The 26,548-nt window shown below is 44.7% G+C and overlaps 1 protein-coding gene across 3 annotated transcripts in view; it reads left to right on the forward strand.

Moving 5' to 3' along the window:
- Window positions 1-11,174: 11,174 nt before the first annotated feature.
- The window catches only part of CDC27 (cell division cycle 27), a 66,512-nt gene continuing 51,138 nt past the window's right edge, over window positions 11,175-26,548 (forward strand). For 2 of the 3 annotated variants that reach the window (XR_013263589.1, XM_077460171.1), the window contains exon 1: window positions 11,176-11,411. Coding sequence is in view for 2 of the 3 variants with exons in the window: in XM_077460171.1 (XP_077316297.1) it covers window positions 11,385-11,411 (27 nt within the window). In the remaining variant the exon portion in view is untranslated. Of the gene's footprint in view, window positions 11,412-26,548 lie in introns of all 3 variants that reach the window. The other variant, XM_077460172.1, reaches the window with a different exon arrangement.

The following is a 26,548-nucleotide window of genomic DNA, read 5'->3' on the forward strand; positions in this document are numbered from 1 at the left end:
ACCGGATAACATTCCAGATATGTGAAGGAAACCGAAACATTATCCTATGGGGGAACTCCACCACTAAGTATCATAACTTACAACTTACTCTATTTCCTTTGGAAGCACATTATTGGGTAAATCATATTAACAAATATAAGATAATCCCAATACAAACAACACTTGATAGATTCATCTAGTGTAATTTTGTTTTTATTAACAGACCATCTCTAAAGAAGACCCTAAGGCCGCGTACACACGGGCGGACTGTCCGCCCAACTAGGTTCGTCAAACAGTTTGACAAACAGTCCGTTCAAAATTAGCATGAACGGACTTGACCACACACGACGAACGAACAGTCCGCTGAAAACTTGCACGATGACGTGAACGGCACGTACGACGGGACGAGAAATTCGAAGTCCAATACACTGCAATGCAACCTTCGCCGTGTAAATTCTTTCTGAGCATGCGCGAGACTTAGTTTATCGAACAAGCCTACACACGAGCGGACTGTCCGCTCAAACCAAGTTTCAGCGGACAGTCTTACGGAAATTCCGAAAAACTTTGTTCGTCAGACTGTCCGCTGAAACTGTCCGCTGAAGCCCACACACGAGCGGACTGTCCGCTGAAACACTGTTCAGCGGACAAAATTGTGCGAACAGTCCGCCCGTGTGTACGCGGCCTTAGTGGTTGAAACGCATTAGAACTATATTTCTACTGTTATTACTTTATACGGTGTATTTATAGCTAAGTCTGTTCAGTGTATGTCCATTGATAATATTGTATTCTGCATATAAGAACTTGTTTTTAAGTGTTCAGGTGGAGCTCATGTTTTTATCCAATATTAAACATTTTTCATATTAATTTGACATGCATTTATCTTTGTTTTTTGCTGCCTAAAAACCCCGCTGGTGGGGGAACTTGTTCCATTTTTCAATTTGATAGGGGTGAGCAGCACCCTCCGAGCTCTTTGTAGCACTGTGTTCTTCCTGATTATCATTGTGGTCAGGAAATTTGACAATCTTTTTGGCAGCCATGAGCACCACATCCTCTGGACTAAAGAGGAGAGGGACCTTACACCTTTTTATCAGTTCAAAAGCCTGCATCTCTGATGGTATGGGGGTGCATTAGTGTATATGGAATGGGCATCATCAATGCTGAGAGGTATATCTGGAGCAGCCTAAGGAAGAGCCTTCCATATTTCAGCAGGACAATGCTAAAGCGAACACTGCATCTATGACAGCAGCATGGCTTCATAGTAGAAGAGTCCAGGTGCTTTACTGGCCTGCCTGCAGTCCAGATCTTTCATCAAATAAAAACATTTGGCACATCTTGAAATGCAAAATATGACAAAGAAGACCCAGGACTGTTGAGCAGTTTGAATCCAAAAATCAGGCAAGAATGGGATATCATTCCTCTCCCAAAACTCTAGTAACTGGTCTGCTCAGTTCCCAAAATGTTACAGAGTGTTGAAAACCACTTACCGACCCCAGCAGTTTATTTACTGCAGACAGGTGGCTCCCTCGGGCACAAAGAGCAAAAAGTAAAAAAAAATTTTTTTTTTCAAAATTGTAACTCTTTGTTTATAGCACAAAAAATAAAAACCGCAGTGGTGATCAAATACCACCAAAAGAAATCTGTATTTGTGGGGCAAAAAGGATGTCAATGTTGCTTGGGTACAGCGTCGCACGACCGCGCAATTGTCAGATAAAGCAATGCAGTGCCGTATCGCAAAATATGGCCTGGTCATTAAGGGGGAAAATCCTTCGGGGGCTGAAGTTGTTAAGTAAGAGAGTCGAACCAGATGATGTAATCCAGGGAAGTTCTCGCTGGCCACCCCCCTGCATCAAAGACCCTCTTCAAATCACAGCTTCTCCTTGTACGTCATGCCCCCCACCCTCCCCTGTTTGCATCAGTGTCCTCAGTCCTCTTTTCAAATGACAACCATCCCTTACATCACCCCCCCATTACATCAGTGTCCTCATCCCCCCTTCACACCCTTCACATCACATCCCCACTTTACATCACGCCTTCCCCCATTAAATCCGTGTCCTTAGCCTCCATTTATATCATGCCCTCTCTCATTACATCACTGTACTCCGTACCCCCTTCACATCACAGCCCTCCCTTTATATCATGCCCTCTACCCATTACATCAGTGTACTCAGTCCCCCCTTCACATCACATTCCCCACTTTACATCAGTGTCCATCAGTGTCCTCAGTCCTTCTTTTACATCCCAGCCCCCCCCCTTTATATAATGCCCTCCCCCATTACATCAGTGTCCTCAGCCCCCCTTCACATCACAGCCACCCCCATTACATCACACCCTCCCCATTACATCAGTGTTCTCATTCCCCCTTCAGGTCACATCCCCACTTTACATCACACCTTCCCCCATTACATCAGTGTCCTCAGCCTCCCTTTATATCATGCTCTCTCTTATTACATCACTGTACTCAGCCCCCCCTTCACATCACAGCCACCCCCATTACATCAGTGTCCTCAGTCCTCCTTAGACATCATAGCCCCCCCCCCCCTCTTTACATCATTGTCCTCAGTCTCCCATGTTCTAGCAATCAATCAACCTCTTGTTAACTTGAAAAGTTGAGCTGTTCCTGCCCGTTATCTAGACCCGCCACACCTTCCACCCTCTGTCATGATGACTGCGGGTGTGAGGATGACAGCGAAAGTAGCTGCAGTGGTAGAAGCATGGCGGAGGGGGAGGCTGCTAAGTGGTGTGGTGTCAGAGCTCAGCCCTTCCCTTTCTGATCTGACCGCTCATCTGTCGGCTAATTGCCAGTTCTTATCTCTCCACAGTTACTCAGCTGTTGCTAATACCCTGCTCGTCAGTCCTGCCTCCTTAAGCCATCCAGCCCAGATAAACTCTGCCTTTGCCTTGGTCACATCACAAGAAACTATCTCCTGCAGTCCTGTTTAAAGACTGGCTTTGCTGACATCTTTATCTTTTCTGGTTCCAGATCCTGCTTTCTGTTCCACTACATTGCTCCCTGACTTCTGGCTTTGCTGACTATCCATTCCAGTTACTGAACTTTGGCTATGTTTTGACTATGTTTGTTCTTTTTACTTTTATTATTAAACAAGTGTGATTTAAAGCGGGGTTCCACCCTAAAGTGGAACTTCCGCTGATCGGAACCCTCCCCCCCTCCAGTGTCACAATTGGCACCTTTCAGGGGGGAGGGGGGTGGAGATACCTGTCAATAACAGGTATTTACACCCACTTCCGGGCATAGCCTCCCGTGGGAGTCTATGCCTCTTCCTGTCCTGCCGCGCTGTCTGCTGGGACACACACGGGTCCCAGAGACAGCGCGGACAATTCCTATTGCGCTACGTGACTCGCGCATGTTCAGTAGGGAACCGGGAAGTGAAGCCGATTCGCTTCACTTCCTGATTCCCTCACCTAGAATGGTGGCGGCAGCAGCCGAGAGCCGAGCGATCGATCGGCCTCGGCATCGCTGGACCCCGGGACAGGTGAGTGTCCATTTATTAAAAGTCAGTAGCTGTAGTATTTATAGCTGCTGGCTTTTAATATTTTTTTCCCCAGTACAGTCCCGCTTTAACTGTACTTCTGTCTTGGTCTGATTTCATGGTTTCACGGCCCTTTCACTCTTCACAAGACAATCCCATGTAGAGTACAGGTCTCTCTGAGTTTCTGCGTCAACAGGGCAGCGGACTCCCTGTGTGACAACACTGATTGGCCCAGCACTGCCACATGTAGTGGACCATATGTTCCTTCACATCTGGAAGTAAAGGGTATCTCCTTGGGCTCCCAATGCTGAATGGAGCAGTGGGGCAACAAAGGAAAGTTAAGTATATCCTGTGAGGGGGTGGAGGATTAAACAAAACCTGTTATGTCCTATCATAATCCATGACCGCCTGTGCATACCGGTAACCTCTAGTGGACTTCACTAAGGGCTTTATTAAGTTCATCGCTATTCATTCAAAAAGGCTCTCAATTAAAGTGGTTGTAAAGGTACAAGGTTTTTTATCTTAAACCATTTGCCGACCAACCGTCGTCATTACACTGCGGCAGGTCGGCACGTATCACGGTAGCTGGGCGTCGGCTCCTTTAAGAGCCATAGCTGAAAGGTGGGGGACACGATGCGTGTGGCCGGCTGTCGAGTTGTCCGCCGGAGATGCGCAATCGTGGGCATGAGACCAAGAACGGGGATGAAAAAAAAAAAATTATAAATTTGTCATAAATCTATTCCCCATTTTGTAGATGCTATAACTTTTGCGCAAACCAATCAATATACGCTTTTACCAAAAATATACAGAAGAATACATATTGGCCTAAACTGAGGAAGAAATGTTTTGTTATATTTTTTGGGGGAATATTTAATATAGAAAAAAGTTAAAAATATTGCTTTTATTTTAAAATTATTGCTGTTTTTCAGCTTATAGCACAAAAAAATAAACCACAGATGTGATCAAATACCACCAAAAGAAAACTCTATTTGTGGGGAAAAAAGGACGTAAATTTTTTGTGTACAGCCCCGCATGACCACGCAATTGTCAGTTAAAGCAGCGCAGTGCTGTATCGCAAAAAATGGCCTGGTCATTAAGGGGGAAATTCTTCCCGTCCTTAAGTGGTTAATGCATTCTATGTGTAAAGGTAAAAAACATTCTGTGTGCAGCAGCCCCCCCCCCTCCAATAGTTACCTGAGCCCCCCCCCCCCTTAATCCAGTGATGTCCACGAGAGCCTTACCTTTCCGGGGACTCGCACTCCTGATTGGCTTTTGGCAGAAGCGGAAGCCGTTGGCTGTCAATCACAGCTAGTGAGCCAGTCGGGAGACAGAGGGGGCGGGGCAAAGCTGTGTGAATGGTGCTGCTTGCTGAGGGGGCACCCGGCAGGAGGGAGGGGCCAGGAGCGCCAGCGGAAACTTGAGAAGAGGAGGATCTGGGCTGCTCTGTGCAAAACCACTGTGCAGAGCAGGTAAGTATGGCTTTGGCTTTAATATTGCTTTTAGTGTTCCTCCTGCAATTTTTTATTTTTTTTAAAAGTCAGCAGCTACAAACACTGTAGCTGCTGACTTTTAATTAGGACACTTACCTGTTCAGGGAGCCCGCGATGTCGGCCCCCCCGAGGCTGATCCATCCATTGGATCGAGTGCGGGTGCTGCCATTCTAATTCGTGCGGCTTCACTGCCCGTTTACTACTGCGCATGCGCGAGTCGCTTTGTAAATGGCCAGCTGTCTTTTGGGACACACACAGGTCCCAGAAGACAGCTGGGGGGGGGGGGGCTGGCCGCACAAGAGGATATGACGTCCTGCGCTGCGGACCAGATGGATCGGAGGTACAGACTGTACGTCATAGAAAGGTTCTATAGAAGACATTTTTCACTATCCAAAAACGAGGGGTGGAGAGATGGTCTTTCGTTTAAGACCACCTCCCAAAAGTGGGTGGAACTCTGCTTTAAGGGCAATGGAACCAAAGGGATGAAGTAGTGGGGCTGACATCTAGCGTCCCTTGCAGGACTCACAACGCTAAGCCCTTGTACACACGGTCGGACATTCCGACAACCAAATCCGTTGGATTTTGTCCGTCGGATTTTGTCTGAAACTGTTGCATACACACGGTCCGACAAAGTTGTTGGAAAATCGGATCGTTCAGAACGTGATGACGTTATTTCATTACGACTGGACTACGTTCAGGCTAGTAGCCAATAGCCTTGGTGTAGGAATTTGATCTGAGCATGCGTGGCACTTTGTCCGATCGGAATTCTCTACACATGATCGGACGAGGTCCGATCGGATCATGTTGTCGGAAAATGTTATAGCCAAGCTGGAAAAATTGGTCCGTCGGATATTCCAACGGAAACAGTCCGATGGAGCCCACACACGGTCGAATTATCCGACAACAGGGTCCGATCGGACATTTTCCGTCAGAATGTCCGACCGTGTGTACAAGGGCTAAGGGTTTCTTTACACTTGTGGTTGTCGTTGCCGCCTCTTGGTGGATCACTTTTGTCATTTGCCAGGCAACTCCGAGGCGATGTGTTGCCTCCTGGATGCCTGTTTAAACCCGTAAAAGCCTGTAGCACCGTATGCATTAAAGGAGGTTGTAGAACAGCCCTAATCATTTAAATAGGTCACGTTTGTTGGCAATACTGCCTACTGAATTTATTATTTATTTATTTCGGGCACTTATATTACGTTGTCAATCTAGGCAGCACTTTACATTTGTATTATACATTCACATCAGTCCCTGCCCTTAAAGAGGAACTGCAGTCTGCTCACATAATTTGTAATATAAACATCTTTGCCATTCTGAAGCTTCCCTCCAACCACTTTGCATATTATTTTATATATAGTGTGATTCTGTACTTGCCAAATATGCTGCAGAAGTCTCCTTCCGCTGAGTCTGGCTGCAGCCATTTTAACTGTGGTCATCTGAAGCTGCTGCCTGTTCACTTCCTGGATTTACACAGACACAAAGAGGCACACCTTCAGCTCTGCAGCTTTCATTGGCCCTCATATGAGTCATCCCCCCTCAATTGCTGGCAAACTTTCACGAGAGAGTGAGAAAGAGAGCTGTGCATGATGTCATAAGCCTAGGCTAATTACCAGATAAGAAGCAGGAAGTGGGCTGTATAAGGTATTTACTGGCAGAAAATTTTTTTTACTATTTAAAGTTAAATCGTCATTCTGGCGAAAAAAAAATTTCTGAATACTGTAGCTGCTGACTTTTACCCACTTCCTGCCCGCCGTATGCAGAATGATGGCCAGGAAGTGGTTCTGTTATCCTGTTATCCAATGTGCTGTTATCCAGCACATTGATTATCAGCACACCTGCCAACCAGTGCCCAGCAATGTAAAAACAATAAATTCTGCCAGTGCCCATCACAGTGCCAATCACTGCCCACCACAGTGCCAATCACTGCCCAGCAGTAACACCTGTCAGTGCTTATCAGTATCTCATCATCACTGCTTACCATCAATGCAACCTGTCAGTGCCAATCAGTGCCGCCTGTCAGTGCCCATCACAGCCGCCTGTCAGTGTCCATAACAGCCGCCTGTCAGTGCCCATCAGTGCCAACTGTAAGTGCCCATCAGTGCTGCATATCAGTGCCGCCTATTGATGCCCATCAGTGCTGCCTATCAGTGCCCATTAATTCTACATATCAGTGCCCATCAATGCCACTTTATCAGTGCTAACACATCAGTGGCCATCAGTGCCGCCTCATCGGTGCCTGTCAGTGAAGGCGAAAACAAAATTTTATGACAGAAACTAAAAAAAACATTTTTTTTCAAAAATGCTGGTCTTTTTTAGTTTGTTTAGCAAAAAATTAAAACCGCAGAGGTGATCAAATACCACCAAAAGAAAGCTCTATTTGTGGGAAGAAAATAATATTGTTTGGGTACAGTGTTGTATGACCGCGCAATTATCATTCAAAGTGTGATAGCGCTGAGAGCTGACAATTGTCCTGGGCAGCATAAGTGCCTGGTATTGAAGTGGTTAAAATATGGATGCTTACCTGTCCAGGTCGCCCGCGATGTCCTCACTGGTCCCTGCTGTCTTCTGGGACCTGTGTGTCTCCCAGAAGACAGTGGGGGGGGGCGGAGGAGGGGCCGGTCGTGGTGAAGATCCCTGCGGAGCCTGCGGATGTGGGAACAAATACCAGGATTATACATGTATATGCTGCTCCCTGAAAGGTGCCAAATGTGACACCAGAGCGGGGGGTGGAATCCGATCAGCGAAAGTTCCATTTTTGGGTAGAACTCCGCTTTAAAAAAACAAGGGCAGAATATTTCATAGCTGGAAAGTTGAAAATATTACTGAAGGTCTGCTTTAACCTCCCTGCCGGTACGATTATTTCGGATTTTAGGTGCTAAAAGCGGTACAATTATTTTGCATGAAAATTTGGCATTTTATATTGTAGTCCTGTAATTCTTAGGAATAACTCACTTAAATCTGTCCAAACCAGAGTCTAGCAGACATCCCGGGTATGATAAAGTTTGAAAAATGAAATCATAAATTATAATATAATAAATAATTATACCAAATAATAATAACAATAATAAAAATTACTCAATAATGTAATCAAATCAAAAAAACTGAAATTTGCTCAGTTGCAGAATTGTCGCTGTCATTACTTTTCAGTATTTGATGACGGATCTCCCCACAAATCGCTATCGATCAATTCTGCGAGTGATTCTAATTTATTATCGCTGTTTTCTAGCTGGTCTAAAATCATTTTTTGATGTAAAGGGACAGTTTTGGTTGCTATGGACAATCTCCAGTTTCCAGGCATGAAGAACAGTTTTTATAATATAAAACTGCATGCAGGACACTGGGCAGACCACTAGGGACAAAGGGGATGTGAAATTATTACATACAGCAATGTAATCTGTAAGATTACATTATACTGTATGTATACTGTGTGTTTCACTTTTTTAATTTGGCGGCGATCGCCATCCCCGTGCGTCGCAACGCTCGCAGGGAACGGAGATCGGCTCGTACAGCGGGGGGACATCGCTGGATCCAAAGGAAAAGGTAAGTTAGCGTCCTCCTGGATCCAGCGATGCGGTCCCGAGTCTGGCTCGGGGTTACCGCTTTTGGCATAAAAATTCCACCCCGAGCCAGACTCGGGAATACCATCAGGGGGGTTAAGGAGCTTACAATCCAAGATCCCTAACTCACATTCATACATACACATACTAGGGTCAATTTAGACAGGAGCCAATTAGCCTCCCAGCATATCTTTAGAGTGTGGGAGGAAGCCGGAGTACCTGGAGAAAACCCACGCAGGTACAGAAAGAACATGCAAACTCCAGGCAGGTAGTGCCTGTTTGGGATTACGAACCAAGAACCCCCTGGTGCTGCCAGGTGGAAGGGCTAACCACTTAACCACTGTGTTGCCCATGCAACCTGTGGTACATAACCGTGGTGTGTATTAACTGAAACTTGGCTCTCGGCCATAGTAACTTACAGTTGGACAATCAGGTGGCACCCCATGTAAATAAGGCCTATAAATCGCCATCATCTCCTAGCTAAATAACCTCCAGGTTCATTTTACAGGTCAATTCGACCAAATGTGGTATTTAAAACACAATCAAACCTTTCATTTATATCAGCTAAATACATTCCGGGTGCAAGGTGTTCACATTTTTACAGTTCATTTTCTTGAACCACATGCCAACCGCCGATTTACGTCAACAGAATGGCACGAGCAGGCAAAAGGGCGTACCCGTACATTCCTTTGAAATTCCTGCCAAGCTGGTGTGCGTGGTGAGGAGAGGCAGAATGAGGAGACTCCTATGTAAACAAGACATTTCCCTTTTTTGCCTAGCAACATGACAGGGGTCTACTGCTCCCTGTCATCGGGAGCAGTGATCTCTGTCATGTTGTAGTGAGCCCACCCCCCACAGTTAGAACACATCCAGGGAACACACTTAACCCCTTGATCGCCCCCTAGTGTTTAACCCCTTCCCTGCCAGTGACATTTATAAAGTAATCAGTGACTATTTTTAGCCCTGATTGCTGTGTAAATGTCAATGGTCCCAAAATAGTGTCAAAAGTGTACGATCTGTCCGCCGCAATGTCGCAGTCGTGATAAAAATCAGTGCCGCCATTACTAGTAAAAAAAATATATAAATAATAAAAATGCCATAAATCTATCCCTTATTTTGTAGACGTTATAACTTTTGCACAAACCAATCAATATACGCTTATTGCGATTGTGATCGAATACCACCAAAAGAAAGCTCTATTTGTGGGGAAATAAAATAAAAATACGTCAATTTTATTTGGGTACAACGTTGCACGACTGTCAACATGTCAGCTAAATCAACGCAGTGCCGAATTGCAAAAAATGCTCTGGTCAGGGAGGGGGGTAAATCCTTCTGGGGCTGAAGTGGTTAAAAAGCAGCCACAGCTGTAGTAGAACAGTCTGTTCCCCGTCAGCATGCAGCAGAAAAAGATTCTTGCTGTCTGTATGGAAACAGCAGGCTCCCTGTAGCCGTCTGACACATCCAGTACTGAATCAGAGCTCCCCAATATGCAGGGAGAATGGGCTTTACTGACTGGAGCGCTGTCATGCTAAGCCCTTGTACACACAGTCGGAGATTCCGACGGAATGTGTCCGATCGGACCGTTTTGTCGGATATTCCGACTGTGTGTGGTCTACATCGGACTGTTTCCATTGGAGTATCCGACGGACCAAGTTTTCCAACTTGTTGGTAAAATTTTCCGACAAAATGCTCCGATCGGACATACTCCGATCATGTGTAGAGAATTCCGATCGGACAAAGTGCCACGCATGCTCAGATCAAATTCCTACACCAAAGCTATTGGCTACTAGCGTGAACGTAGTCCCGTCGTAACGAAATAACGTTATCACGTTGGATTTTCCGACAACTTTGTCTGACCGTGTGTATGCAACAGTTTCGGACAAAATCCGTCGGACAAAATCTGACGGATTTGGTTGTCGGAATCTCCGACCGTGTGTACAAGGGCTTACTGTGCAGATGGCATGTTGGGCCTACGTAGAGAGACCGCTGCTTCTATACAGAGCATGGTGTTTTAAAACAAAATGTATGTATTTCATATTAGTTCAGTAAGTCTGGTGATTCAATGGGGTTGATTTACTAAAACTGGAGAGTGCAAAATCTGGTGCAACTTCTGCATATAAACCAATCAGGTTCAATGTTTTTTTTTTCGTCACTCTCAAGTTTTAGTAAAACGACCCCATAGGCATTGTGTGAGGAAGCAGTAAAGCACAACAATATATTTATATTTATTTATATATATATATATATATATATATATATATATATATGTGTATGTATGTATGTATGTATGTATGTATGTATGTATATATATATATATATATATATATATATATATATATATATATACATACATACATACATATATACATAAATATATATATATATATATAAAATCACATACCATACATAAAATTTTTTTTTTTTTTTTTTTGCAATAATGATTTTTTTTTCATAAAGGTTATTGCTATTTTTTGCCTGTGGAGTGTATGTATGTTCTTCCCTGCAGTTCTATTTCAATGCTTTGCTCAGTGTGGCCGCTAGGTGGAGCTGCACCTGCCTCCTCTTGCACCTGGGTATGGAACCTGTTTTACTTCCGGACGCAGCGCGGCGCACTTCGGCTCTTTCCGCCCCCCGCTCGGCTCTTTCCGGACACTGCACACATCTTCGGCCACCTCCGGCCCGCGCTCGTCTTCCCCCACCCCCCTCCTCTCCGACAGCTCTTCGGCTTCGTCCGGCAAAACTCGGCTATCTCCGGCGGCCTCCCCGGTAACGGTCGTTGTGAGTTTAAATGAGCCGGAGCCGCCCGTGTGACGTCCTGAGAGCAGCCGATAGGCAGAGAGGTCCCCGGAGCGGACGAGGGAGGCCGGAGGATGACGGTACTGCAGGAACCCGTCCAGGTAACCGACTGGCCCTGCACAGCCGCATAATACAGAGCCAGGCTTCAGGCCTAGTCCTAGGGGGCAGGTGACAGGGGGGAAGGGGCATACAAGACAAGCAGGGGGCCCAGGGGATGAAGAAGCTCATGGGAGAAAAAGGGGCCCTATAAAGAAGAGGTTGTATGGAATGAAGGGGGTCCCTATAGGAAGAAAGGGGCCTTATGGAATCAAGGGGTTGTAGGGGGCCCTATAAGACGAAAGACACTATGGGATGAAGGGACCCTAGAGAAAGAAGGGGTTGTATGGGATGTAGGGGCCCCATAGGATGAAGGACCCTATGGAATGAAGGGGGCTCTATGGGAAGAAAGGGGCCCTATGGGAGGAAGGGGTTGTAGGGACCCTATAAAGAAGGGCTATAGGATGAAGGACCCTATGGAATGAAGGGTCTATAGGAAGAAAAGGGGCCCCTATAGGGAGAAAACCCCTATGGAATGAAGGGGGCCCTGGGGGGGCTTTAAGGAAGACCCTATGGAACGAAGGGGTTGTAGGGACCCTATAAAGAAGCACACTATGGAATAAAGGGGTTGTATGACATGTAGGGGGCCCTATAGGATGAAGGACCCTATGGAATGAAGGGTCTATAGGGAGAAAAGGGGCCATATGGGTTGAAGGGGCCCTATAAGGACCATATGGAATGTAGGGGGGCCTATTGGATGAAGAGGTTGTAGGGAGGGCCCTATGGAATGAAGGAGGCTCTATAGGAAGAAAGGGGCCCAATGGGATGAAGGGGTTGTAGGGGACCCTATAAAGAAGGACCCTATGGAATGAAGGGGTTGTATGGGATGAAGGGTCCTAAGTAAGAAAGGGTCCCTTGAGGATGAAGGGAGCCCTAAAAGAAGAACAGGGCTCTGTGGGGTGTAGGGGGTCCTTTAAGGAAGCCCTTATGAAATGAAGGGGATTCTATAAGAAAGGGGCCCTATGAGATTAAGGGGGCCCTATAATAAGGACCCTGTGGGACGAAGGGTTTGTAGGGGGCCCTATAGGAAGAATGGAATGAAAGGGGGCCCTCATGGGATGCAGGGGTTCCTATAGGAAGAAGGAGCCCCTGTGGGATGAAGAGGTTTATGGAAGGAAGAAGTTGTATGGAATGAAGGGGCCCTATGGGAGGAGGAGGAGGCGGCCCATAGTACATGCGCTATATTATTGGGGGAAGCCATTAATCGGCCCTTCCCTGGCATATTAATACTCTGCACAGGTCGTTGTTCTTCATCCTCCGCTCCACCATTGGGGTGACATTCCTGGGGAGTATCCCCCCCCCCCTGCTCCCCAATAGCCTGCTGCACACACACCACGTTCCTTTCCTGGTTGGTGGTCACCCCTGATCTCCTTTCTATAGGTGATCTGGCCTACAGCTCACCAACCCAATGGCCAGCATGCAGGCTGGAAGTTTTGCAGTGTGGGGGGGGGGGAATTACAGGATACCCCGAAATGATGGAGAGGGTTTCCTCCGTGCAAAACAAACTCGGCCCGACTGATCACAACTGTGACACGCCGCTGGTTCACGTCTGTAAGTCTTCCCCTACAATACATGAGATGTTTTCTTCCCCATTCTTCAGCGGTCCAAGGTCCTCTGATGGCATCTGCTGGGGGATCAGGTAAGTAAAGGGTGCTTTTACTCTCTCCTTGACCTAAATGAGTGGTTAACCCTTGTGGTGCTGGAACAACCCCACTGCCAGGAGGAATTTTCAGATTTCCTGGAGTTGGGCTTTAAAGTGTAAGTTCACTTTTTCGGGAAAATAAAAAAAGTGAACACTGTACACCCTCAACCCCTGGACTGCTGCACGGCTACACAGGGAACTGACAGCCCATCACCCACAAAGGTAGGTACAACAGGGACTGGGGGGGGGGGGGGGGGTGTACAGTATTCACTTTTTTATTTATTTTTTTTATTTTTTTCAGAAAAGGTGAACTTGCACTTTAAAGCCCAACTGCAGAAAATCTGAAAATTCCTCCTGGCAATGGGGCCGTTTCCAGAACTGCAACAGTTAACTGCTCATTTAGGTGTAGGGGAGAGTAAAAGTTGTTTTACTTACCTCTGCTCCCCAGCACACCAGCAGTGGACTGTCCCCTGGTGTCATCGCTTCCAGTGTAGAGCTATGGTTTCTGCATTGGTCTTGATGATGTCAGAAGACCTTAGACTGCTGGAGCATGGGGGAGAAGGACCAGTCTAGCAGGATGGAGGAGCAAGTAAGCAAATCTTTCTTTTTTAGGCCTCATTCACACCATGGTGCAGAGAAGTCCGTCTCTGATTCTCTGTGTCCTGTTCACACCGCACTTCAGATTTTTTTTTCTGTGCCGGAATCTGCAACATGAATGCAGTTTTCTGCACAGAAAAAAAGAACTCGGATGGAATAAACATTGGTGTGAATAAGGCATGTAACTGACACGCATGAAACATCAACGTGCATGTAAACTGATGTCTCTGCAAGTGATATGTGCGTGTCTTTCCTGTCAGTTTTCATGCACATATGGTGTGAACGAGCCTTTAGTGCTTCCTAGACATAAACAAGCAGTTAACCGTCGCAGTGCAGGCACAATTTTATTGTCGCATTATGACAGACTTACCCTTTGAAACGGAGCCCCTCTGCTGTCATTGGTGCCGGGCTTCCACCTTCACCCGGGCTTCCAGGTTCTTTGTGTGAATGGTCGGGCCATGATGACATCATTCCCGCGCTGGAGCCATGGTCACGGCACTCTGCATGCTACAGAATTCAGTGTGGTCCTGAATGCAGAGTGTCACTGAGCATGCGCAGTTGATGTCATTGGCTATTGCTGATGCAAAAATCCCCTAAACTATGCATGTTTAGGAGATATTCATTGGCAAGCTACAGGAAATCTTGATTGCCCACACAAAGGGAGTTATTTACTAAAGGCAAATCCACTTTGCACTGCAAGTGCACTTGGAAGTAACGTCGCTGTAAATCTGAGGGGGACATGCAAGGAAAATTTTAACAAAAAAACAGCATTTTAGCTTGCACATGATTGGATGATAAAATCAGAGATTCCACTCATTTCAGATCTGCCCCTTAGATTTAGAGCGACTGCACTTCCAAGTGCACTTGTAGTGCAAAGTGTATTTGCCTTTCGAAAATAACCCCCACAATTAACTACTACTTTAAAGTGGGGTTCCCCCTAAAAGAAAAATGCTGCAGCTGTTGACTTTTAATAATCGGACACTTGCCTGTCCCAGGGTCCAGCAATGCAGTGGAACGAAGCCCCCCCCCCCTCGTTCCCTGCTCTGCTCATGGCGCTGTCATTCTTACTGTGGGCACCCGGCTGTGGTCTCACAGCCGGGCACCCACTGCGCGAACGGCGCAGGACGCCGTGATACGCCACACAGTCATCTGGGACATGTGACAGGTCCCAGATGACTGTGCGGCGCGAGGGGAAGTGATGTCACCAGCCCGAACAATGAAGAAGGCAGACTACGAGGGACCCCCTAGCAACAGGCATTTAGAGGTGAGTAAAATTTTTATTTATTTTTTCCAATTTTTTTATTTTTTTAAGAATTTTAAAATATTTTTTGGTGGCAACACCGCTTTAACCACTACAATACAGGGCACTTTCGCCCCCTTCCTTCCCAGCCCAATTTTCAGCTTTCATCGCTCTAGCGCTTTCAGTGACAATTGCGCGGTCGTGCTACACTGTACCCAAATGAAATTGTTATCATTTTGTTCGCACAAATAGAGCTTTATTTTGGTGTTATTTATTCACGACTCAGTTTTTCATTTTTTGCGATATAAGCGGAAATTTGGAAAAAAAGCAATATTATTATAACAATATATTATTATTATTATTATATTCTTTTTTCTATTTTAAAAGAAATCCAATAAAATCTAATTTTGTCATATTAAAAATTAATAATTTAAGCCAAAATGTATTCTGCTACATGTTTTTGGTAAAAAAAAAATTCCGTTAAGTGTATAATAATTGGTTTGTGTGATCACGTAAATATGTGTGCAGATAATCATTGGGACATGTGATTTTAGTGGGACATATGTGGGGGACATGTTTTTATTATTAGGGACATGTGTTTTTATTATTTGGGGACATGTATGTTTTGGGGACATGTGTGTTGTGGGGACTGTGTTTACACTGTGTTGTGTGTTGACACTAGACTGATGATCAGTGAGTAAAAAGCTGTAAAAAACAGCTCATACTCACTGATCATCAGCCGGCTGCAGCGTTCTGCTCTCCTCTCCTCAGCGATGACTTCCGTGTGAGGAGAGCCGATTGCCTAGCAACCGGCTGTTTGTTTACATCACATGACGGCCGTGATTGGACACGGCCGTCATGTGATCAGGAGGGCCAATCACAGAGCCCTCCTGCCGATCTGAGATGTGCCGTGTCCGGGTGACACGAGCACATCGGGATCGCGCCGCTGCGTGGGCGATCCCGCTACTTCTGAAGGACGTTCCTGAACGTCCTATCAGAAGTAGACGGCTCCCACCCGGCCGTATATATGCATTGGCTGGGTGGGAAGTGGTTAAGAGGAGAGGTCTGTTTTAAAGGGGTTGTGAACCCTCAGGGTTTTTCACCTAATTCATTCTATGCATTAAGGTGAAAATTCTCTTGTGATGCAGCTTGCCCCCCTTTTTACTTACCTGAACCATTCTTTCCAGCTACAAGGACGAGCACTCCAGCTGGTGTCTTGGGTCCTGATTGGGTAGATAGCAGCGCAGCCATTGGCTCTCACTGCTGTCAATCAAATCCAATTATCCGGGGGGGGGGGGGCGAGTCCTGCTGTCTGTGTCAATGAACGCAGCAGTAGGACACGAGAGCATGCCCCGAGGGAGAATTTCTCTCCAATGGCATACTCAAGGAGGCTGAGGGACCCCAGAAGAGGAGGATTGGACCACTCTGTGCAAAACCAACCTCATAGAGGAGGCAAGTATGACCTGTTTGTTAAAAGATATCTAAAAGTTTTTTGTTTTGTTTTTCTAAGTGGAGACTAGCAATTGGGCTGAACAAGCTTTCCTGAAGGTGTTCCACTTTAAACAACCACATTCCTGTCTTTCAGTCCCACGTCTAGGTCCATTCTCAAACCTTGGAGCTGTTCCTTCTCCAGGTTGCAGGCCTAAGAGGTAAAGAACATCTGGACTCTTCACCCCTTCCTTAGGCAGCAGGCCTGGGAGGCCACAGCAGAGGAAGGGAACTTCTACAAGGGCTGCCCGAATATTCATCTCCTTCCTCAGCCCACATTAGTGGCAATAATCTTTCTTTGTGATTGGCCAGGTTTAAATTAATATTCATGACCTATAAGATGGTATCGTCTTGCTTTGTGTACCAGAGGACACTTAAAAATCAGGCAGACATAAACAATGTCCTAGACTTATTACAGAAATGTGGTGATTTTTGTCCATTCTGGAAGGTTTGGTGGAAGATGATCATGGTGGTCATTCATGGCTCAGCTGGCAGATCACTGGTTGATCTTATTGACTTCCGTCTTATTGTATTATTCGTTTTTATTTTTATGAAATGGGACTGCAGCAGAGTTACCTTCGCTTGATATAGAGATGTATAAATGTGAATGCTGGAGCAATGTGAGTATATGGGTATTAGGAACGGATTTATGCCTTTTGGTAGACATAGATGTGAGATGGTTATTGGCCAGTCTGGATGGGCTTGGTGAAACCTGGAGATGATTGATATGTCTTGTGGCCATGTTCGAGGCATGACTCAGATTACGAATTGGTCTTGTTGGATAATTTTGGCCCATTCCTCTCCTTCCCTTCCTTTTTCTTTCTTTGGTTATTTATTGAGGTAATCTGGTTGCTCTGCTCACCCCTCATACAATGTAAAGGCTTAAATATGAATACATAAGCAATACCAGTCTATGCTTTTATGATTTTCTGTGCTTTAAGGTGGATATAGATACAAAAGAATCTTTGGCCACTCTGGAAGATTTTGGCTGGAGATGGCATTGTGTGGCTCGAAGGGCTTGTCTGACAGATCACTGAAAATAATGATTGGCCTTGTTGGATAATTCTGCCCGATTCCTATTGTTTTTTTTCTCTGGGGTTTTCAGTTGATCCTCTCACCTACAAAGGCATAAAGACTCATGCTTGGGCATTGCCAGCCTATGCGTTTGACAGAAGCAAATCTTCAGGCAATGAGGTTGTCTTCATTTGTGCACACAGTCCCGGGTCTGTAGAGCGATTGTTAGTATTTTACATAGGGTTTTTTGTTTTTTCTTGAAAATCCACTGTTTTGATACCAGTGAAGCTGTATCTGTAATGTCTGCTGGGTTAGATGGCTGTAGCCCGTCTTCAGGGCACAGATAAGTACAGTACACTTAGGATGTAACTGGACATATTTTTGATCAACTTGGTTAGATTTATTTATAAAATGTTTTTCTCTCAACATAATTCTATGTGGGGCTCCAGTGCTTGCCCTGAACACATTTGTAAGGATAACTGTAAACCTAAGTAAAGGATTGCGTTCTGGAAAATGATCACCATTAGGTAAACAATCGCATAAGAGATTGCATTCTCATGGGAGCGGAGTGTGACTGGTCAATAAATTTGTATAGAGAGATCGGATAGTTTGGAATCCTTCGAGGTCCAACAACGTTTGCCACTTGAGCCCTATGAGAACTGTTTAATAAAACTTAAAAAAAAAAAGTATATGGATGAGTTAGCGTATATGTAGGGGCAATAAGGAAATTGGATGGATGATTAGTAAAAAGCAAAGGGGTACGATTGGTTTGTAACCAGAGAAGTGGGCATATCTGGCAGTTTGACAACTGTGGCAGGTTAGATGTAAGGTTTGGTAATGGACGAGAATCACTGAGATGGCAATAAAGGCCGGTGTTGGAGGCCGGTCAGCAGGCTGGTGTTAGAGGCCGGCCGGAGGGCCGGTGTTGGAGGAGGAGAAGGAGGCCGGCAGTAGAAGCTTAGCAACAGTAGTTTGGACAGAAGGGTGAGGTTCTACATTTGAATTATGTTGGCTAGTATATGTAGGGGCAATACGGAAATTGGATAGATTAGTAAAAAGCAAAGGGGTACGATTGGTTTGTAACCATAGAAGTGGGCATATCTGGCAGTTTGACAACTGTGGCAGGGTAGATGTAAGGTTTGTTAATGGACGAGAATCACTGAGATACAAATAAAGGCCGGAGTTGGAGGCTGGCCGCCAGGCTGGTGTTGGAGGCGGAACCCGGCAGTAGAAGCTTAGCAGCAATAGTAGAGGGTGGACAGAAGGGTGCGGTTCTACAATTTAAATATGCTGGTTAGTATATGTAGGGGCAATATGGAATTTTGGATAGATTAGTAAAAAGCAAAGGGGTACGATTGGTTTGCAGCCAGATAAGTGGGCATATCTGTTGGAGGCGGAGGCCAGCCGGAGGGCCGGTGTTTGAGGTAGAGGCTGGCGGTAGAAGCTTAGCAACAGTAGAGGTTGGACAGATGGGTGAGGTTCTACAATTGAAATATGCTGGTTAGTGTAGTTAGCAGCACAGGTTGAGATGGCTGGTTAATAGTTGGAGAACTGGGTGTCCGTTTAGTATATTTTGATATTTTACATCTCTGGAGTTCTCTGCTCTTCTCAGAGATATTTGTTCTCACCCATGTGGCAGTTTAGTATATCATGTAGATCACTTCTCTCACTGAGAATAGAAGTGATCTACAAACGCTCTGAGAACCCTGAACGGCTTCTGTTTCTGTAATCTCACAAATAGCTCAGGAGATTTCAGTATCAGAATCCCAAAGTGAAATACGAAGCACTCCACATACACTGCACATATTAAGTTAATAATAAAGATATAATCCCCCTACCCAATAAACAGACACCCCATAACTGTAAAACATTCTAATTAATACATAACATATGTGCATACTTATGCGAATGGTGTATTCTGAAATGATAGTACCCTATTTGTCATGCAGATATGCACCATTCATATAAAAACAATAAATATATATATTAAATAGTTCAAAGTAATTTTAAAAAAGCATAACAATAAAAATATTAATTAATTAATATTATATAATTAATTTATATTAATATTAATTAATATTAAAAATATTAAATTAACAATTAAAATAATAATAAATAAATACATAATAATAATAAATATAAAAAATAAATAATACCGGCGTATTAACATATACACTTATGCAAACGCAGTGCGTACTGGACTCATCTGATGCTCTGAATTTTACAGCCACCTTGCGTTATCAGCGATGCATCATCTGCGCAGCTGTCAAAATTACAGCATCAGTTGTACTTCTGTAGCCCCAACACTGCCTTTATATATATGCCTATATATATGTGTATATCTGTGTGAGTGTATATCTGTGTGAGTGTATGTGTGTGTGTGTGTATGTGTGTATATATATATATATATATATATATATATATATATATATATATATATATATATATATATATATATATATATATATATATATATATTAGGGGTGCAACAGATCGTCACTGATCCGTGATTCGAATGGGTCACCCTGTTCGGATCGGCACACGCAGCGATCCGCGGTCTCGGCCTTAGGAAAGGTCGTGGCTTCGGCCTAGCTCTGGAGCGGCAGCTATCTTAGTGCACCCATCAGCCGTTTACGATTCGATCACTCTGTCAAATGATGGAGCGATCACTTGTAAACAAACGTGGGTTCCTCTCTCCCTTCTGTAAAGTGGAGGGGAGAGATCGGATAGAAGCAGCACTGTGGGTAGGGTTGCCACCTGTCCAGGATTCACCCGGACAGTTCGGGTTTGGAATCATGCGTTCGGGTTTCAGACTGCCTGAAACCCGGACACATTATTTAAACTGGACTATGGCCTCCCAGCCGGGTTGCTGCATGCAGTTGTCTAAGCTGAGAGTACCTGTTACACTCTTTAACACTGCCCAAAGCCAGCACTAACAATCCCCCCCAAACATACACAGGAGTGTCTGCCCACACTCCAATCCCTGGTGCTGAGCCCCAGAATAGGAAAGTAAGTCGGGGCCAGAAATTTGAAGTCCAGCAGCCTCAGATACATCTGGATGAGAGGTGGTGAGTGAGCTCACCATCTATCCCTGTCTGTGACTGAAGTCTCCCCCCTTCTCTCTCCTGCCTCTGAGTAAGTACACTAAGGCAAATCAGGGTTCTCAGAGCACCCCTTACATCAGATTTCCCCTTTACACCAGAGGCCACAGTGTTTCCCCTTTACATCAGAGTCTTCTCCGTACATCAGAGTTCTCAGGGTCCCTCCTTAAATCAGGGTTCCTAGAGCATCCCTTATGTTAGAGTTCTCCCTTACATCAGAGTCTGCAGAGTCCCCTATTACAGTGAAAGGGAACTCTGCGAGTTCAGATGTAAAAGGGGAACTATGTGGACTCTGATGTAAAGGGGGGGCTCTTGTTCTTAACTTCATATGATTAGAAATGTTATTTAATAGCAATATATATATATATAGTTTATACTATAAAAAAAATTGCTGTGCGCCGCAAAAGTGTTCGGGTTTGACTTGAAGAAAAGATGGCAACCCTAACTGTGGGCTGGATCTGTAGTGTCCACAGCGCTGCTCTGTAACAATTGCAGTCACAGTCATCCCTCCATACTCTGCCAATACTCTGCAATTCCCTGCCAATACCGTGCCAATAGTCTGCCATACCCTGTCAATACTCTGTCATACCCTGCCAATAGTGCTATACCGTGCCAATACCCTGCCAATACTCTACAATGCCCTGCCATGCCCTGCCAATAACGTGCCAATACTCTGCCAATACTCTGCCAATACTGTGCCAATACTCTGCCAATACCGTGACAATACTCTGCCAATACCGTGCCAATACTACGCCAATACAGTGCCAATACTCTGCCATACCCTGCCAATACTGCCATACCCTGCCAATACCCTGCCAATAACGTGCCAATACTCTGCCATACCATGCCAATAGTCTGCCATACCCTGTCAATACTCTGCCATACCCTGCCAATACTGCCATACCCTGCCAATACCCTGCCAATACTGCCATACCCTGCCAATACCCTGCCAATAACGTGCCAATAACGTGCCAATACTCTGCCAATACTCTGCCATACCGTGCCAATACTCTGCCATACCCTGTCAATACTCTGCCATACCCTGCCAATACTGCCATACCGTGCCAATACCCTGCCAATACTCTGCAATACCCTGCCAATAACATGCCAATACTCTGCCAATACCGTGTCAATACTCTGCCAATACCGTGTCAATACTCTGCCAATACCGTGTCAATACTCTGCCAATACCGTGCCAATACTCTGCCAATACCGTGCCAATACTCTGCCAATACCGTGCCAATACTCTGCCAATCCTCTGCCATACCCTGCCAATACTGCCATACCGTGCCAATACCCTGCCATACTCTGCCAATACTCTGCAATACTCTGCCATACCCAGCCAATACTTGCCAATACCCAGCCATACTCGGTAATACCCAGCCATACTCAGCGATACCCGGTCATGCTCAGCCAATTATTATTTGCTGATCCGAAAAATGATCCAATCCGTGACTCTGATCCCAGGAACGATCCGTTTCGTGAGTTTTTTGAAAATATATATACACACACAAATATAAATATATACACACACAGATATATATATATATCTGTATGTATATATACACATATAAATATATGTATATATGTGTGTGTGTGTGTGTGTGTATATATATATATATATATATATATATATATATATATATATATATATATATATATATATATATATATATATATATATATATATATATATATATATATATATATAATCTCTGTGTGTAATTGTATAGTTAATGTATTTGTAACCTGCTGTTGGTGTATTTTTCACTGCAGTTAAGAAAGTTTTTACTTTCATTTTTGGCCACGGGAGAAGGAAAAAGCTATTCTCTGGCAGAGATCTCCTGATATCTCCACCTCTGGGCTGGAGAAGCCAGAAAGGAGAACTTGAAAGAGAAGCACAGAGATAAATTGGCATCTCTGTATACTAAACATGCCGTTTCTGTTGCAGTCAATGCAGCCGTTCTGTGTTCTGAGATGAGAAGAGAAAAAATAGTTCTCCAGCACTGATCTCGGTATATTAAACCTGCAATGCTCTGAGATAAGCAGAGATCATCCTGATCTCAGCTTATCAAATTTTACTAAACGGACACCCTAATGAGGAGTTTTGGAGGATGACCGAGAAGGAAAGTTATTTTGAGCACTGCTGGGAGAGGGGTTTGACAGTGGAAATGGGAGAACCATGGTTGTGAGCAGAGGAAGACACAACAGGGATGATTGGAGATAATGCATTATTAGTGTGCTGCAAATGGCATGACTGATAACAGATGAAACTATGGACTCTATCGATCAAAACTGAAATTAGTTGGACAAAACATTAAAGTGGTTGAATACTCCGATTGGACATTTTTACCTACAGGTAAGCCTATAATAAGGCTTACCTGTAGGCAAAATCTATATCTCCTAAACCTACACAGTTTGGGAGATATTCACCCTGCATGCAGCAGCTGATGTCAGCGGCGCATTTGCGCAGTGCAGGTCCGCTGTGACAGAATGGTGGACTCCCACGTGCATGCGTGGGAGTGACATCATCGATCAATGGCACCATCTAAATCTGTACAGTGCCGCACCAATTTCCAATATTAGTTCCTGTACTGCTTTTGGCGACTTCGGGTTGCGATTTGTAGACCTCTGTGCAGGAACCCACGTGGATGTCTCTGAAATTGCCCCCGAAGTCGGACTGACATGCAGGTATGGAATTTCGATCCTGCTGTCAGTGTGAACCTGGGCTAAAGCAACCATTTTGTTCACGAGAGGTAAATAGATGGATTAATATAAAATGACATAAAAATAATTGGTTTGATCAGTGCCAGGTGTTCGGGGGTGGGGTTGTTGGGTTAGCTACGAGTGTAGGGACAAAAGCTTTTACAGATGCCTTAATTAATGGAAGGAGAATGGAATAAAAAGTACTTTTGAACCTAGACTAGAGAAGGACACGAGCAGCTGGGAAAATTGACATTTTGAACCCCTCTGATGTATTCCAAAGGTTTTATCTCCTGAACATCACTCATTGAAAACTCACTTTCGCCACCATGTACCGTACAGTATCATCTTTCTGGATATAGGTGACTATTACCAACGATGGCAAAGTGCCAATTTACCATGATGGGTCTATAAGGGTGCTGGATTTAAAGGAATCTTTTAAAATGAATGTGGAGATATCCATTTGTGTAGTTAACATGCATGAATGGTATACTGTTCTTTTCAAAGAAAACAAAAAAATAAAACATAAGAGTCCTTGCATGGATATGTTGAGAAGAAGCGGAGAGATCCAGGTGGCAAGTATGGTGCTGGCGTTACTCCAGTTAATCATTTACTGAAATGGTCAGGTTACAATACTAATACTACAATGAGATCATCGACCAATTGAAATATCCATGTTACTATATAGAGGAGCCTCCAAGAGAGCTGGGCCATACACCAGTAGAATTTTGTTTAGAAAATTTTTGTTTGATTTCTAATCATTAGTGGGGTCAGATTGATGTTGGCTTTTTGATTGCAGTGAAGAGAGCAGGACTGCCAAGTGTTTTAGGATGCATTAAGGTGAAAGAACACGAGGGTTTACAACCCCTTTAAAGTGCATCTTCACTGCATCTGAGCATCACAAACCAAAAATGTTGTTTAACCACTTGCTTACTGGCACTTATTCCCCCTTCTTGCTTAGGCCAGTTTTCAGCACTGTTGTATTTTGAATGACAATTGCCCAGGCATGCAATACTTTACCCATATAAAATTTTTATTATTTTCTTCACACAAATAGAGCTTTCTTTTACTGGTATTTAATCACTACTGGGTTTTTTTTTTTTTTTTTTGATAAGCTGTCACGGCCGGGTGTCCACAGTTTCTATGACGGCGCCACAGAGAGGAGGGGAAGAGGAGCGAGGCTCCGGGCGCCCGCATCGCTGGACCGTGGAACAGGTAAGTGTCTGTTTGTTAAAAGTCAGCAGCTACACTTTTTGTAGCTCCTGACTTTTTTAATAAACTAAAAAAATGGATGAAACTCCGCTTTAGGCCCCTTTCACACGGGACTGTCCGTATTTAGCATCCGCTTGCTCAGCAGGGATCTCTGTTGATCCCAGCTGAGCCGGCGGATGACAAGTCCGTCTCTGCACTCTGTGCAGGGATGGACCTGTCAAGAGTTCGCTCTCCCCTATTGGGGGGATCGGATGATTATGGAACGCCTGTCCGTTTTCATCCGATCCGCCAGACGGATGGAAAATGGGGTTTCCATCTGTCTGGTTTTATCGGGGCAGGGAAGAACCCTGAGGGTCCGCTGACATCCTTTACTCCATAGAGCTGTATGGAGTGACCGTTCAGATCCACCTAAAAAACTGTCAGGCGGATCTGAACGGTCTGCATGTGTGAAAGGGGCCTTCAAGCATCAATGTTTCTATGCTTTTTGTTGAAAAATTGCTTTGAAAAAACACCCCCCCTAGCTTTTTTGGCTATGCCCATCTTGAGTTAGAGTAAATGATTCATGTAGCATTTACATCTTGGGATCCATCTGCCCTTAGCTCAAGCATACAGGCAGGAGAGTGCGCTTAGCGGAGAAAACCCCTTCCTCTCCTCCACTCCCAAAGACTCCCGGGATGTATGACATCATTTGTCTAGGCAAGAAACTGAAGAACTGTGAAAAGTTTAAAACAAGTACAATATACCCTCCAATCTCTCTACTAATGGTAACAGTATAAGGATTCATAATAATCAATGTTGATTGAAGTTCCACTTTAGGAAAAAAAGGTATTATAGGGTTAAAAAAAATTACCAGGGGTGGACTTTGGGGGGTGGCAGGTCAGAGGTGTTATGCCTGGAAGGCTCCTTAAGTGTCGCTAATGGTTAGCCCAAAGAAAAGACAGAATGCACTGATGTAGTGACATTCCTGTGTGAATACATGTTCTAAAAATTCCAGTGTTTGTTATAAAAAAAAAAAACCCCACCTCCAACCCCCACAGAGCACAGCTTTTATTGTATCACCATGAACATAAGGGCTTGCTCTGAACTGGGTGAAGAATAAAGGTCAGTTTAGGTTGCAGTGCTTATCAAAGGTCTTCCTACCAAGAAAACTGCCAACAAGCTGGAATGAGACGTTCTATCAGGAAAGCAGACTATGTACTAGGGTTGTGCCAATACCGAGCACTTGCAGGAATACTTGTACTCCTGCAAATGCTCCGATGCTTGACCCAATACCAGTACACCCGGCATCCTTAGTGTAGTGGAGGGGGGGCAGGGGGCCCTCACAGATGATCGGTGCTGAGGTTACAAGCACCGATCTCCCTGTATAGCTTTTTTGACAGCCGCTTCTCCTCCTCTCCCTCCCGCGGCTGCCAGGGAGATCGGTGCTTGTAACTGCCCCCACCGATCATCTCTGAATGTCAGAGTCATGGGTCCTCCTTCGGCCCCCAAATCCCCCCTCCCCCTCTTTGTCTCGGATCTGTCAGGATGGAGAGAGGAGGAAGGAGCCAGTAAATCTGTCATTTACCGGCTTCTTCCTTTTTCCGATTGCATACTCAGTGATCACTGACTGTTCATGCGTAACTGAGCATCGTAAGCTATGTTTACGATGCTTCAATTTATGAATGGGGAGGAGCCCTGTGTCTCCTATCCATTCATCTTCTGTGCAGCTGAGGCTGCTGAGAAAGGGACTGGGGAATCTGTGTCCTCAGTCCCCTTCCCAATCTCAGAGGGGAGATGTTGGGTCTGTTTAGAAATTTTTTTATAAATATTTATTTAAAAGTAAAATTGTAAAAGAAAAGAACACCAACTCCCCCCAAAAAGGGAAAACATGGTAAAAACAAAAAAATAACAAAAAAAAATAAATGTGATATTGTAAAAAAAAAAAATTTACTTGTAATTGTAAAATAAAAAACTGACAGTCCACGCCTCATCAGTGCTACACATTAGTGCCACTGTCATGTGACATTAAAATAAGTATCGGCATTCGTACTTGTACTCTTAAGCCCCGGTGTAATGCACAGCGCACTGCTGTTCACATTACATGCGATGTCTGTGCGGGTGTGATGTAGTATGGCTGACATCGCACCGCATTTGGTGCAAACACGC

The sequence above is a fragment of the Lithobates pipiens genome, unplaced genomic scaffold, assembly GCF_037356315.1.
Source record: "Lithobates pipiens isolate NorthernLeopardFrog02 unplaced genomic scaffold, aLitPip1_a1.2 Scaffold_28, whole genome shotgun sequence".
Classification (NCBI taxonomy): domain Eukaryota; kingdom Metazoa; phylum Chordata; class Amphibia; order Anura; family Ranidae; genus Lithobates; species Lithobates pipiens.